This window comes from Pogona vitticeps, chromosome 6 (genome assembly GCF_051106095.1).
Source record: "Pogona vitticeps strain Pit_001003342236 chromosome 6, PviZW2.1, whole genome shotgun sequence".
Classification (NCBI taxonomy): Eukaryota; Metazoa; Chordata; class Lepidosauria; order Squamata; family Agamidae; genus Pogona; species Pogona vitticeps.
The window spans coordinates 120,892,822-120,908,690 of record NC_135788.1 but is presented as its reverse complement, the minus strand read 5'-3'; the positions used below and the strand labels follow the sequence as shown (position 1 = coordinate 120,908,690).

At 51.5% G+C, this 15,869-nt stretch overlaps 1 protein-coding gene across 6 annotated transcripts in view; it reads right to left on the bottom strand.

Annotated features, from left to right (window-relative positions):
- The window catches only part of DLG4 (discs large MAGUK scaffold protein 4), a 133,063-nt gene that overhangs the window by 66,417 nt on the left and 50,777 nt on the right, over nt 1–15,869 (bottom strand). For 2 of the 6 annotated variants that reach the window (XM_072977211.2, XM_072977214.2), the window contains exon 1: nt 9,690–9,751. The exons of the other annotated variants lie outside the window; for them this stretch is intronic. In XM_072977211.2, the coding sequence (XP_072833312.2) occupies nt 9,690–9,731 (42 nt within the window). In that variant the 5' untranslated portion in view covers nt 9,732–9,751. Of the gene's footprint in view, nt 1–9,689; nt 9,752–15,869 lie in introns of those variants that run through there. 6 annotated transcript variants of the gene reach the window in all.

Genomic DNA, 15,869 nt, shown 5'->3' with positions numbered 1-15,869 from the left:
AAGAGTTGGACAAGACTTAAAGACTAAACGACAACAAAAGAAAGCTGTCAGGAAAAAAAATGATTCATTTGAAAGGTGGAGCTGTAGGAGAGCTTTCCAGATAGCCCGGGACTGCCAGAAAGTGAGTCCTAGATCAAATCAAGTCTGAACTCTCTCTGGAGACAAAAAAATGATGAAGCTGAGGCTGTCCTACTTTGGGAAACATCCTGAGAAGGCAAGGTTCTCTGGAAAAAGACAAGAATGCCAGGAAAGGTGGAAGACAGCAGGAAAAGAAGAAGACCGAATACGAGATGGACGGACTAAATAAAGGAAGCCACAAGCTTGGATCTGCAGGAGCTCCACAGGGGAGTTGAGGACAAAACATTTTGGAGATGACTCATTCATAGGATCGCCGTTAAGTCAGGGGCAACTCAACGGCTCATAGGAAGACCAAGGTCCTTCTTCAGCTGCACCACATACCGCTCAGTCACCTGAGCTGGTCTTCCTCTAAGACCTTCAGGTTTTTCTAAGAAAGAGTCATCGCAGTTCGCCAGGAGCCCTTTTTCTACAACCTGCTGAAAGGCAGACAAAAACTCTCTGGAGGCCTGCGGACCACTTTGCAACCCTCGGGGTGTACCGGTGGCAGTCATCAATTCTGGAAAATGCTAACGATAAAACAACACACGCCCAGCCCCCCAAAAAAACACAAAACAAGTTTTAAAAGAGATGAAAGAGAATAGACATTGCCGGAGATTCAGTTTCGGATTTACAACCTGCCCTGGCGGGGGAGCAAGGTATCGGAGGAATTCCTGCCTGGGCTGCTTTCCAACAGGGCCCATCGCTCCTTTCTCGTGTGCACGTATGCACGTGCTTGTACAAATGCATAAGCACCCACTCTTGCCTAGGACATGAATTCCTTTGGAGTACATCTTTCAGAACCTCTCAGCCTGCCGGTGGATACTGGGAATTGTGGCTTTAAAAAATAATCACTTTTCCAGCCTCTGATCAGTGTGTTTCCCCCCACCCACCCCCGGTACAGTTTCTCCTTTCGAGGCATAGCACACGAGGGCGCTGTATCATCAGGATGGTTGGAAGGATGTTGATGGTGGCGGCTGCTGCGAGGGGGGGGGGAATAGACAGAGGATCACAACGATTCAGGCAGCAGCGCACTCTCGTGATCAGGGATGTAAATTACACCCCACACTTTTCAAGCGTGCAATCTCTCTAGGATCCAGAAGAGGTGTGGAATCAGAAAAGAATGAAATTGGAAGGGGTTCTATTAAGGCCATCCAGTCCAACCCCCTGCTCAAAGCTGGAGTCCAAATCAAAGCAGATCTGACAGAGGGTGGCCCAATTTCCCCTTAAATGCCTCCAATGTTGGAGCGCTCACCACCTCCCGAGGCCATGGGTTCCCTTGTTCTACTGCTCTAACAGTTTAGGGTATGCACTAACAGTAACTTATATTCGGAATCCATCATGCGAAAGGCTGGACTGGAGGAATCCCAAACCAGAATTAAGATTGCCGGAAGAAATATCAACAACCTCCGATATGCAGATGATACCACTCTGATGGCAGAAAGTGAGGAGGAACTAAAGAACCTCGTAATGAGGGTGAAAGAGGAGAGTGCAAAAAAATGGTCTGAAGCTCAACATAAAAACAAAAACAAAAAAACGAAGCTCGCGGCCACTGGCCCCATCATCTCCTGGCAAATAGAAAGGGAAGATATGGAGGCAGTGACAGATTTTACTTTCTTGGGCTCCATGATCACTGCAGATGGAGACAGCAGCCACGAAATTAAAAGACGCCTGCTTCTTGGGAGGAAAGCAATGACAAACCTTGATAGCATCTTAAAAAGCAGAGACATCACCTTGCCAACAAAAGTCCAAATAGTCAAAGCTATGGTTTTTCCTGTCGTGATGTATGGAAGTGAGAGCTGGACCCTAAAGAAGGCTGACCGCCGAAAAATGGATGCTTTTGAATTGTTGTGCTGGAGGAGACTCTTGAGAGTCCCCTGGACTGCAAAGAGAACAAACCTATCCGTTCTGAAGGAAATCAAACCTGAGTGCTCATTGGAAGGACAGATCCTGAAGCTGAGACCCCAATACTCTGGCCATCTCATGAGAAGAGAAGACTCCCTGGAAAAGATGCTGGTGTTGGGAAAGTGTGAGGGCAAGAGGAGAAGGAGATGACAGAGGATGAGATGGCTGGACAGGGTCATTGAAGCGACCAACATGAATTTGATCCAACTCCGGGAGGCTGTGGAAGACAGGAGGGCCTGGCATGCTCTGGTCCATGGGGTCACGAAGAGTCGGACACGACTAAACAACTAAACAACAAGCCCTCCAAGTGGTAGGAGGATATGAGCAAGCCATCAGCCTTCCTCCCCCCCCCCAAAAAAAATACATACAGCTGCTTCCTGGTCTGCGTGGGCTATTCCCAGTTGGTTAATCCTTGGGGTTAATCACCGATTCTCCCCTCCCCTTCCTAAAGAAGAGACACCTCCTGCAGCTGCATCCTCCCACACAACCACACCCCACCACCCAAAAAACCCCAGATAGACATTTACATAAGAGTCGTATCAAGGCCACTGAGCAGCTGAAGAGCGGTTGTTCCTTGGGCAGGGGCCATCGCTTTACAAAAGGACTCTTAAATGTCCCATTTGGAACTCTAAAAGTTCCTTCCTTTGGACTCAGAGACCCAGAATCCACACGGCTGGTGGATTCTGCGACTCGGAGTCCAAAAGCAGGAAGTTTTTCCTACCTCCTCTCTCAATCCTCAGCACACACACACACACACACACACCCGAGGATCACACCTGCACGGCCTCCCCTCATGGTTTCGGCCTACAATCCCCATCCCCTACAGCCAACGGCAGAGGGTTATGGAATGTGTAGTCTTAAACTTTAGAAGCCTCAAAGTCCCCCCCCCCCCAAGCTCTAATTTAGGCCAAAACGACCTGTCGGGCCACCCAAAAGTGATCACGTTTGGAACAGAAGCAGTTGCCGTAGAGTAAGCGGGACCAAGGCTCCTCTCCTTGCACACTAGACAACCCTCTCCTTTCTCCAAGTCATTCCCAGTTTCCCCAGTAATCCCCCCTTCCTCATCCCAGTTCTTTAAACTTGACATGCTGGGGATTAGCTCTTGAGCTTTCTACACAGAACTCAAGTTACTTCTGACAAGTAATTCATGATGCAACTCTTCACAAAGCTTCCCCCCCCAAACAAAAACACACAACTTCCTCACTGTTCATATTACAAAAACCACATGAGGCTCTGGCGACACTCCTTCGCTGCTTCCGCTTTTAAGTTCCTTTTTTGAGATCTGCCTAGAGCCCAGTAAAAAAAAATACAAGAAAAAGAAAGAAAATAAATGACCATTTTGGGGGGCGAAAAGTCAGGTTTCCTCAAAACGCCCCTCACTTTGGGACTCCCCAAGGAATGGAAAGGAGAATAATGAGTAAATTTGACTCGGTCTATGAAACCAGGAAGACTGGGGCCGAAACACGCGGGCGATGGGGGGGGGGCCTGTTCCTCCTAAAAATTAAAAAAAAAAGCCAAATAGCAAATCAGGGCAGCTAAGATGGGTTCCTGGCGAGGGGTTGTTTCCAGACTTGGTGGTTATAAGGTGCAGCGCCCCGTCCTCTCTTGAACGCTCGCCTGCCTCTCTCCCAGATCACCTCGTTTCCTTAACAGCCTGTGCATTATTTTCAAGGCAGCCCCATGGACCTGTGTGGTCTGTGAGCAGCACATCCTTTTGAGTAAGCAGGCGGGGGGGTGTGTGCCAAGGTCCGGCTGGAGCATCACCCACCCGCCGGTGCCTTCGCTTCTTGGACCCGATAGCCGCCAGGGATGAGCCTCAGCAGGGCAGGAGGGGGAACAGCCCGGCTCCCCGACGAGTGGGTCGGTCTGTCCTCATCATCCGTGCAGGAGAGTCAGGTTAAGCTCAATTGTCCTTGTTAGTGGATTTGGGATTAAAGTGAGAGCAGAAAACAGCATTTAAGCTCCGTGGAAGGGAAACCAATCAAGCCAGAACGGCCCAGGCAGGGCAGAGGAGGCCGGTGGTAACCAGGATCAGTCCAGCCCTTAAAAGCACCTGATAGGGAACCCCACCGTTTCCAAAATGGGAAGGACCACCTCTGGCTACCGGCCGTATCCTCCGGGCCCTTGTTGAGGGCAAGGGACCTCAGCATCGGGGCGGCCGCTCTCTTGTTGGATAAGTGGCCCATCATTCTCGGGGTGCTTTCCCCCCAGTGCCACATCCTGAGGACCCATCATCCTCAGAAACCAGGGTTGGAGGAAACCAGAAACGACCGTGCCCATGCAGTGCATCAGAGCATGGCGTTCGTTAGGAAATGCGCACTCCGACTTCCCCAAGACACAAGGGTCACCCCATCTGGGATCGTCCTCCTCCGGCCTCCCTTTTCCTCAGATACAGAGCCAGCACATGCTACCTATTGGGACTACAAACCCCAGTATCCTCCAGGAGGGATTCTGAGAATCGTGATACAACGGAGAGCAAGGTTTCCAAGCTCTGACTGAAGTATCCAGTACAGGAAGTGCTTACACACACACACACACACACACACACACACACACACACACACACACACACACACACACACACACACACACACACACACACACACACACACACACACACACACACACACACACACACACACAGAGAGAGAGAGAGAGTGTGTGTGGTGAAGGTCTGCTCCAGACTAACTCCTTCTGCATTGACTTCTGAAAGTTAGTATCAGCAGAAACAGACCATCATCATTTCCTTTTCTTGAAGGAGAAGGAGAAGAAAAAGAGGACGTTTCAAGCTTGAAGTGGGACTTGTTCTCTTCTCAGCGATTATTAGTCACAGTAGAAATATAGTTAACAACATTTAGCAACATTTATTATTGTGCTCTCCTCTTTCACCCTCTTAATGAGGGTGAAAGAGGAGAGCACAAAAACGGTCTGAAGCTCAACATCAAAAAAACTAAGATCATGGCCACTGGCCCCGTCACGTCCTGTCAAATAGAAGGGGAAGATATGAAGGCAGTGACAGATTTTACTTTCTTGGGCTCCATGATCACTGCAGATGGTGACAGCAGCTACGAAATTAAAAGATGCCAGCTTCTTGGGAGGAAAGCGATGACAAATCTAGAAAGCATCTTAAAAAGCAGAGACATCACCTTGCCGACAAAATTCCGCATTGTCAAAGCTATGGTTTTTCCTGTCGTGATGTATTGAAGTGAGAGCTGGACCATAAAGAAGGCTGATCGCCGAAGAAAGGATGCTTTTGAATTGTGGTGCTGGAGGAGGCTCTTGAGAGTCCCCTGGACTGCAAGGAGAACAAATCTATCCGTTCTGAAAGAAATCAGCCCTGAGTGCTCACTGGAAGGACAGATCCTGAAGCTGATGCTCCAATACTTTGGCCATCTCATGAGAAGACAAGACTCATTGGAAAAGACCCTGATGTTGGGAAAGTGTGAAGGCAGGAGGAGAAGGGGACGACAGAGGATGAGATAGTTGGACAGTGTCATCGAAGCGACCAACATGAATTTGACCCAACTCCGGGAGGCAGTGGAAGACAGGAGGACCTGGTGTGCTCTCTGGTCCATGGGGTCACGAAGAGTCGGACACGACTTAATGACTAAACAACAACTATGCAAAGATGTAATTTTGGCGGGGAAATTGCATGGGGCACACATTCATCCATGCATCTCTACATGTGCATGCATTAAAGATACATCTACTCCTCTAAACCACCGAGGACACTTGGAGACCAGCAAGAGGATCTGGAGAAAAGATTTGTACCCTCAGACTAAAAATTTAGAAGAAATCTCACCTCAAAAGACAATCATGGAGCGCCCAGAGTACACGGAGGAAATCCCACAGAAAAGATGCCGAGCCAGTGTCTAAACTCACTCTCTAAACGAGATGGAGGGAGAAATGCACAAGCTATAAAGATGGTAGAAAGTCAACTTTGTCCAACCAGCAGCTTTGAAGATGGGTTGGCCTGGTGAGCGGGAGATGATGGGAGTCGTGGTTCGAGGCATCTGGAAAAGCCACCCCTCGGGAAAAGACCGTTTCTTATTTCTAGAGTAGACCACACTGCTGCCACGAGTTCAGATGACGGTGCCGCTCAAACAAGAGGAACAGAAAGCAACGGAATCTCAACAAGCACCACCAGCTGAATTTGGCATGACCTGGGATTTCAGATTTGACCAGCGGCAAAGTGAAGGGACCTTCCTCCCCAGGTGCAACATGTAAATTGAGGATTAGACCAGCTTGGGGAAACTGGCATGGGTTGCGATTCAGTTTTTAAAGTTTGTGGGAGTTTGTGGTGCGCTACTCAACCCTGCTCCTGGAAGAATACTTCAAGAAGAACAATTAGGGGGGGGGGAGAGATTGCTTTTTAACACTGAAATATTCTGGATGTGGGGTGCCAAATCTTGCAACTCTGCCAGCGGCTAAATCACTAGGATCCTTTTATATGGCTAAATAGTGGTCCAGGAAGCCTAGACATTTTTGCACTTACTCCATATTAAGTAGAACTACCCAGGACAGATCCCTTTCCGTTCCCTTTCTCTTTTGCCCACCTCGCTGCTGCTTCTCTCTCTTCATCCGTTCACCCACAGATCCAGATGGATTTCCTTTTTCCTCCTACCCACCTCCCATGAAATGATTATTCTTGGTCCTTATCCCTCTGAGGGGGGGGGGCTTTGCCTCTCCTATGATGGATATCCCTCCCCTAATCCAGCAAACCAAGTGGACTTTCCTTCTCTCGCCCTAGCGCTTTGCCTTTTTCCTTCTGGCTTTTCCTTCCCTTTCCAACGTGTTCTTTTCATAGTCTTTCTGTCCCTCCATCCTGGTCTCCGAGAGCCCCTTCTAAGCCCTCTTTCAACGATTTCCAGGCGCAAACAATCACGTCTCCCTCTCTTTCTCTTTTTGAACCGTTTTAAGCTTTCAAGGTCCCTGCAGAGAAAAGCAGTGCCAGGAGCAGCCTAAAGGCCCTCTGGAATCACGTGACTCTCCCAAGCCTGCTTCTGCTTTTAGGGGACGTCTGACACCCAGTGGCTTAAGATGGCACTGAAGGTTACAGACAGACCGGTTTCGAGCAATTAATTAATGCATTTCAAGACTAAATGAACCCTGAGGTGCACACTCTTCAGCATCCATATCAAGCCCGAAGTGTTTTAGTTTCATGGTCTTGGAGTTGTTTCGGACAGACAACTCCACCCACATGGACATTTACTGACGACCATAAACTTTTAGTTACAATCAAAAATAGTCCACCACCAGGGATCGGAAGAAAAAAATTTCACCCTGATTATAAGCAAAAGTCAAAAGTCTTTCTCTAGAAATGTGACACCTCCCCACTACCATACCATTTTTAAGCATTAACACACAGGTACAACTCTGTGAACTTTTATAAGTGCCCTATGTGCTTTCAATCAGAAGTACCATCATTTGAGAAAAGTCTGGTGGGTTCTTTTTTTAAAAAAACTTTTGTTTGAAAGGAAAAAGAAACTAGCAGGTATCTTTCCATCCATCACCAACAACGATCCAGAAAAAGAAAACCATCCAGAAAAAGAAAACGTTGAAGCCCCAATTTTTGTCATCTGGGATGTTTGTGGGGTCCTTATGGTAGCCATCATCATGGGACCAACAATTCACACCACCCGTGGGGGGGGGCAGAAACCTACCAGACATGAGAGATAAAGTGGCCCTTCTCTGGGGAGGGGCAGGAAGGAAACATCTGATAACTGACATATTCGTTAAAAGTATTTTTTGTAAATCACTGTACAACAAAACATTTTCTTTAAAAAATCTTCAAAAATAGATTCAAAACAAAATCTACTACAATTAATTTCTTTTGCGGGGAGGGAGGGAAGACACCGATCTTTTTTGTAAACTATTGCTTAGGGATAGCCTATCTGGTGGTTAAAAAATAATAATTAAAAAGCTAAGACAGGAAGCAGGGAGAAAGGTTTTGGGTTGTTTTTTTTAACCTAGCCTTAATGATGACTGGAAACCATGAATAAAAATTACTGCAAAATATTCATAGTCAATGAGAATTTCTAATCAAACAACAAACAACTATGGAGCCATAGAGAGCGAACAGGGGTTTGTAATCAGCAGCTACTTATTAATGAAATGGATTAGACGAGACAGCACTCGTTTAATGCATTGGCACCATGCTCGCCTTTCTGCCCTGGCGGCCTATCAGAAGGCTGCCGATGGGCAAACTGAGGCGCCCTGCCCCCCAGTTGGGGCAATTCCCCTTTAGCGAAGGGGGTAGCAGGGTGCCCGTTCTGTAGGGTAGATTAGAGAAGGTTTGCAAAGACTCGGGTTATCCTGGCAGGGTTGGGCAGGGAGGGATGTGCAACTCTGGGGTGGGGGGTTGGGGGTGGCAGGGAGCAGCACGTAGAGAGACACCGGCCCCCCCTTTCCCTCCCCCTACACATCCAGAGGTAATCACAAAACAAAAGCTGCTTTAGAGGAGAGGAAGATGTGAAATCCAGTTTAACCCCTTTCCTCCATGGGGCAAACCTAGACTTGGGGGGGGAAGCAAGGACGCAGGTGACCTCAGGGTGCTGAAATGTCCACGAGGAGGAGGAGGTGGGGCCCGAAGTCCAGAGTGACCACTTAGTGAGGGAAGGGGGCAGAAAAAGTACGCCCTCACCTTGAATGGCCAGGGTGGGGGGGGGAGTTGTCTGTATTTGGAGGAGAAGGACAGAGAAGGCCGGGAAACTGGGAGGCAGAAGACGGAGGCAGGACAAGCTGGAATTTGCTCCAGGTGGGGGGGGGGGGGAACTGAAAGAACAGGATACCAGAGGTTTTCTGGCTGGGGGGGAGGTAGGATGCAGGATGGGGGGATATGAGTGGGTTAGGGTTGGCTTTCTGAGGGACTCACACAGATAACTAGAATGATATGTTGGCATTCTGGGGGTGCCCAAGCGGCTGAGAGTTTTTGGGGGGGGCTGGGGGGAAGCTGCGTCATGATGTCAGGGATTGTTGTTCAAGGGGGGCACTGAGGCCACCTGCAGCCATACTTGGGGACAGGACTGGTCTCCGACCGACTGCAGCCGCTGGAAGCAACGGAAAGCTGGGCCGCCCCAAGGAGAACCGGACCCCCATCCTGGGGTTTCCATGAGAAAAGCAGGGGTGGGGATGCGGGGGGGGGGAGGGAAGAGTAATCCCGGATGACGACAGAACCCCAGATCCTGGGGCCATAAGAGAGCTCTCGGAGTGTTCACATCACATTAAACTATTCAGTGATAAAGAGCATCTAATGCCTGCCCTTAAATTTTTGCATGTCTGCAAGACATCTTAATTATTCGGGGAGGGGGGGAATCAGTGTTTGGCTTTATCATCACAACAACCCCTTCACACACGCACATACAGGCATGCACAGGTGGTCGACCGACAGACCCATCCAAAGCACCCCTCCCACCTTTTCAGGTAAAGTCAAGGAACCCAATGTATGCAGGGGGGGGTCTTTCTTAGCAGCACCTCTTCTCCCCCCCCACCCCAGATCTGGAGACTGAGCTACTGCCCTCCCCTCCCCCCCTCTCTCCTCTGGACCTGTTGCTGTAGGGGGTGGTGGAGTTGGGGGGGTCATATAAGGGTTAATTTATGGGGGTGACTGGTGAAAATGGGGTGGGTGGGTAGGGGGGGTTATAAAGATAGAAGAGGCTATATATACCTACCACACAGAGACACATGGAGGAAAGCCTGTTTTTCGTCTTCATTTGTGGGGGGTGGGCGTGGGGGTGGGGGGTGGGTGGGCTTGTTGCCGCGGAGGAGGGGGGGCTGCCGGAGGAAGGAGGGGGGAGAGAAGGAGGGGAGAGGAGGCGAGGGGGGCTCGATCGTCACGACTAGACGGAGGGAACGTGAAAGGGCGAAGGCGGGAGGGGGGGTGCGGAGAGAGAGAGAGAGAGGGGTGGGGGGGATGCGATTCAAGGACTTGATGCAGTGAGCGAGCGAGAGAGGCGCAGGGGGGGAATGCAGCGGGAGGGTGCGCGAGGGATGCGGTGTGGGTGTGAGGCCGTCGCAGGATTTGTGGATGTGTGTGTGTGTGTGTGGATGTAGCGGGGGGGGGGGAGGGAGCGAGAGCCGTGTGTGATGTTGTGCCCAGGATGCTGCGTTTGGGCGCACGGGGCGGCGGCGGGAGAGCGCACGGAAGAAGGAGCCCAAGGATGCTCCCCCGCCGCGCGCATCCCTCCGACGGATGCAGCAGCAGCAGCAGCAGCAGCAGGAGGAGGCGGCGGCGGCGAGAGGATGCTCCGGCGGGCCTCGATCCGGCGCCTTGGGCATGGCTGGAAAGGCCCGGGTTGGCCAGCGGGGTGGGGGGTGGGGGGCAGCGGGAGGAGGCTGCTGGAGGGGCCCCCGGCACGGTTTGCTTGGCCCGGGGAGATGGGAAGAAGCAGCACTCCCGGGTACCACCACCCCCAAAAGGGGGGGGGGGGGGTTCGAGCCTGCAGCACAGCCAGGGCGCCGGAGAAAAACGGCGATTGCAGGGATGGGGGGGGGCCTCTGCAGAGGTTTCAGGACGTGTCAAGATTGCAACCAGAAAACTCCCCGGGAATTCAACCCAGGCAGGCGCGACTCTCTTGGCGGCGGGGGTGGGTTGGGGGGGGTGAGTGGGTTTTCGAGCTCCTCCCGCTGGACCACTGAAGCACCGGCCGTGCCAGCCGGTGGGAGCCAAGGGTGCGAAGGGGACCGATCCGCAGCCCGGCGGGGATGCCACAGGGCTGGGCTGGGGGGGGGGGGCGGGGGAGGTCCCGGGTGGTCCTCCCTCTGGGTTACTCAGCAGCTTGCTGCCCAGTTGTGGCCTGGGGCCAGGCGCAATGGGGGGGGGCAGAAGGTGGGTAGATGAGGGCATGGGGCAGAGGCGGCAGGGAAGCACACCAAAGCCTGTGGTGTTCCACTGGTGACAGGATGCTTCAGACATAGCCATCAATCTCCCGAGGTGGCAGTCTGATCCTCCGATTACGCAGCATGTGCTCTCGTGGGTGGGTGAGAGAGAGAGAGAGAGATGGGATGGGAGAGAACAACGTTTTGAATGAACTAGAGGCGTATGATGGGATGGCAAAGGAGTGTAGCAAGAACACGGTGTGTGTGTCTGTGTGGGCACGTGTATGTGTGTAGGAGTGTGTGTGCGTGTGTGTGTGTGTGAGAGAGAGAGAGTAGGGGCGCATCATGTGCAAACTGCAGCATCAAGGCGCAATGGGAGACATGCATATCTGTGTGTGCCCCAGAGAGCCTCAGCTGCTGATTCTGGGGTTCTCCCTCTCCGTTGACCACCGAGGGTCTCCCCTCCGGCTCTCACAGAGACAAGAGCACAGGTTCAAAGAGACCTGTGTGACCAGTGGATGCAGCCCATCAGCTGCAGCCGTCAGAATCCTACACAACCCTCCTGTTTCTGCAAGCCTGGACGGACACATAAAGGCCAGTCCTTTCTTGCAGGCCAGCTGGACTATTGTACAAGGCGGAGGCCCTCCAGACGTGACCCTTCCAGATTTCCAAGGCCAGGGGCCTCTGATTACTCAGCAAGGCTCCAGGCCCTGGATGCTAGAAAAACTAGAAACAAAACACCATTGTACACGTGCACACGCGCACACACAACCTGTTGGGGAGAACACACAAAAGTGTTTCTTTTGCGAAATGGTCGGGTGGCCACCTGGAAGGAAGTGTAAAATAAATGGCTTGCAGGCTGGATCCATTCCACCGGTCCTTCCTGGACCCAAAAAACCCTAGAGATCCCCCCCCGAGCTGCCTGAAGCAAGCCACGGGCTCTCCCCACACGACAGCCCCACCTCATCCCTCCCCCAATCAGACAGAGGGTGAGAATCCTACCGCTCTACCTCTCAGGGTGGTCGTGACGGCCGGGGATTTACCACGAGAAGCGGCAGGAAGCGAAGACATGGCTTCCCACACGGTCGGATCCTTTCATGCTTCCGTCCTGCCAATTCTGACTGCTTGCCATGGCTGTCTAACGTTTGAGGTGGGAGGGACAGTGGTTGGAGTCCCCTTCCTCAGCTTGGTGACCGCCGGACGTCTGGGACAATAAGCCCCATCACCTCCAGAAAGGATGACTTGGGGATGATGAGAGCGGTCATCCAACACCTCTTGAGACACCTGTTTGGGCAAAGCTAAACCCTAGATAATATTACTTCCTTTGGATGCTTGCCCTCCCAACCCCCAAAAAATAAACTCGCTATTCCTACAGCGATATGAATATTTGGGTGGGAGGTGTCCGAGAATCCGCGGCAATGATGCTCGTGTCCTACAGAGGCCTTAAAAGTGATAATCTTAGAATGGCATATGCTGGAAGGGACCCTCGGCATCATCCAGTCCAGCCCTTGTCAAGAATTCGAACTCCCAACTTTCTGGCTCTGTAGCCACAGACCTCCTAAACTATTCAGCTATCCAGCAGTTCTGAGAGGGGGAGATGCAGGGAAGGCGATCTCCAGACCGGAGTGGGGGGGGGCAATAGTTAATCCCCGCCATGACCTCCACCCCAAACACACCTGCACGCATTAAAGGGGTGGAACCACCCGGATCCCCTCCTTCTTCATCCGCATTGATGCATTTCCTGCATCCATCACCAGCCTCCCTGTCTCTTTGTTGCTTAGCAACCAAGCCACTGGGGCTCTGGGGTTGTCATGGCGACAGGCTCCTGCGCCCGCATGGAGCTGGTTTTGTTGGGGGGGGGGACAGTGGGATGCAATATATATATATATATTTAAAGCCAAGGGAGGAAAAAGGCAAACAAACCAAATGAACCAAAATGAAAGGGTTGCTGATTAAAATAAAAGGTTTAGCACCTGAAGCCAAAGGTCAGGGAAGGGGTGAGGAAGAGATCGGGGGAGGCCATGGTTTCTAGGGTCAGGCCCCAGGGTCTCCCGGCTTTTCTGAAACCCACCCTTCTGTCCACCCACTCCTACCAAGCATCCTTCACTTTCATTCGGCGGCAGACCCTGTTCTTTCATCCCCCAGAACCGGCTGCATTTCAGGGCGTGAGACGTAAAGGCCTCTTCACCGAGTAAAGCCTAAAGATGACCTGCCATCACAAGGCGCGAGCCTCTGTGTGGATCCGGATCGGCCATGTTCCGGATCACAACCTGGCAAGGACTCTGGGGCCAGCCCTGAAGCCCAGGGGTGGGGAAGGTTTCGTTTCCCCAGCGGTTATGGGACCCCAGGTATTATCTACCCTCCCCTGGTAGATGAGACTCTCAGTCAGACAGGATCTGGATGGCCACAACTCCCCCGCAACCCCATTCCTGTATGAAGTGGATCGACATCACCCAGGTCTCCTTGCAAGCTATGTATGGATCTCCAAATTCCCAGCCCAAGACTTCCGGCTGGTCTTCCACCAAGTGTAGACCAGGCTGAGCTTCTCAGATCAGTGCATCCAGGCTCACATAGCTGGGCAGGATCATAGATTCCCCTTGAGTTCATGGGGCAAAACCCTGTGGCCCTGATCTCCACCTAAACTGGTCTCCTTCATACTGCTTCCATGCCCAACAATCCTGCTAAAGGCCAAGAGGTAAAGGAGTCAGAGGCAAAACATATCCGGTCACAGTATCCGGGTTTCCTCACCAGCAGACGTCTCTGCTGGTAACCCTGTTGGAGGAAGGGGTGGTGAGGAAGGCGGCTTTTCTCAGAAAGAAAACATATTACGAAATATTTCTGTTCTCAGGGGAAGCATGCTGGGGTGGTTGGTCCTGAGCTGGCCATTAAGAGCCGTTGACATAACAAAAAGGTCCACCTCTTCCTCCTGTCCCTGCTTGAGGTGGAAATGGCTGGAACAGGATATGAAGGCTTCTGTCCCTCAGATTTTAGAGCAGCGATTCCCGCCCCTGGCAAAACGGAGACATTTCTCTCCTGCCAGAAAAGGATCCTTCAAAATTGCTTCCCGGGTTAATCTTCACCCGTGCAAAGGTGTGAGAAAAACGACAGAGAAAGACGGAATCTTTGCAAGACGCTTCTGGGGAGGGGGGGCTTTGTCACCACCTCTACCACAAGCATCACAAGCGAACCAAACCTGCCAGCACTGTTTGGGGGAAACTGGGTCTCTCTGGACTACAGTCCCCATCCTCCCCAAGCCTGTGTGGGCACCAGCAATGCAGACAGGTGCCTCTGAAGAAGTGGTCCATGAGCCACCAAAGCTGACGCCAGATCAAACTATTCATTTTTTTAAAACAAGGCCATGAGACTGTTGGTTTTTTTTCTCCTGCCGGTGGACATTACAGATCAACAATTACTACGCTGCGACTCTCTCAAAAAAGTTTAAACCCAAATGTGGGTTTTAAATCATAGTCAATTCCAGATCGGAGGCCAGTGTAGTCTTTCCAAGAGAATCCGACCTGGACTTTGTTTAAGAGTTTCCAAATTGTAAAGTGGATTGGTAGGAGAACAAATCTTGTCAGGACCTTAGGGGGTCAAGAATTGACTGGCACATGGAATTGGAAGCTGGGAAACTGTTGCAGAGCAGAATCGGGAACCATTAATTTTGTGGGAAAGGGGGAACGCAATGGCATCAGGTCCAATAATCTCCCGGCTGCCATCACCAAGCCCTAGGAGGAAAGACTGAAAGAATTGGGCATGTTTAGCCTTGAGAAAAGAAGACTGAAGGGAGAGAGATGACTTTTCAAATTCTTGAAAGGGAGTCCTGCTGAGGAGGGGCAAGATCTGTTCTCCATCATCTCAAAGGGCAGGACATGTAATAATGGGTTCACATTACACGAAGCCAGATCTCGGCTAAATACTGTATCAGGAAAAACTTGTTAACTGTTAGAGCAGTACAACAAGAGAAGCAATTTCCTCTGAAGATGGTGAACCAATTAAACTGAAGGCACTCAAGAGAAAATGAGAAACCCCCCCCCCTTTGTCAGATCTACTGTGATTTGGATTCCTGCCTTGAGCCAGGGGGTTGGACTGGATGGCCTCAGAGGCCCCCTTCCCACTCCATCATTCTATGGTTCTATGATTGGTCAGGTCAGCTGGGGGGATTCTTGCTGGTTGGGACAAAAATGGAGGGAAAACGGAGAAGGGTTGTAATGAAAGGTAGACCAGAGATGCAGGAAACACAACTTTCCTGATGCTGCCAGATGGCCAACTCTTGTGGTCTTTTCTCCAGAGGTCAGCCTGGCATGGGGCTGGTGGGGGCTTCACTTCAACAACACCTGGAGGGCGGCCACAGACATTGGACCAGCTACAGCAAAGCACGAACATCCGTCCGCCCTGCAGAAGATCTTAATTTGGGACCTCACCCTCTCCAGGTGGGACCAGGGAGTTCTCCTGCAGATAAAACCCCTGCTGCCAGTTACTGCAAAGCACGAGGCAGGCTCCTCTAAGTCAGTTGCGGTACAGGCGCCGGCTGAGAAAGGCAAGGAAGAATCTCTCCATGGGTCCCCTCTGGGTTTTAATCCAAAGTTTACTGGGGCGAGGATAGAATTCTCTGCTTTCAAAGCCTTTCAACGCAGAGACATTGCCTGGGGGATTCAATCCAGGCGGACCCTGCTTCTTTCATGGACCTGGCAGCAGATAAAAGGAAGGTCAAGTAGACAAAGCCGGATTCCTGCCTTCCTGGCTGTAAACATCTGCAAACATCTGCCCTCTGCAATCCCCTTGCATCCCGCTCGCGCGCTTCGAATGTTAAGCAGAGGGGCTGTACGGAAAGAAGGAGAAGGTCCGCATGAATTGCAAACACATCGGCAGTGGATGGGCTCCTTCCTTTGACTGTGTGTTCCTTATATTAGTAGTAAGACAAGGCAGACGGAGGAAGCTGAACATTTATCCCGGGCTGGGGAGGAGAACAGGAGGGCCCCACGGGGAGCATTTTTGCCCCGCACACCTAGGTCTCCCACCTGCAAGCTGGTGGT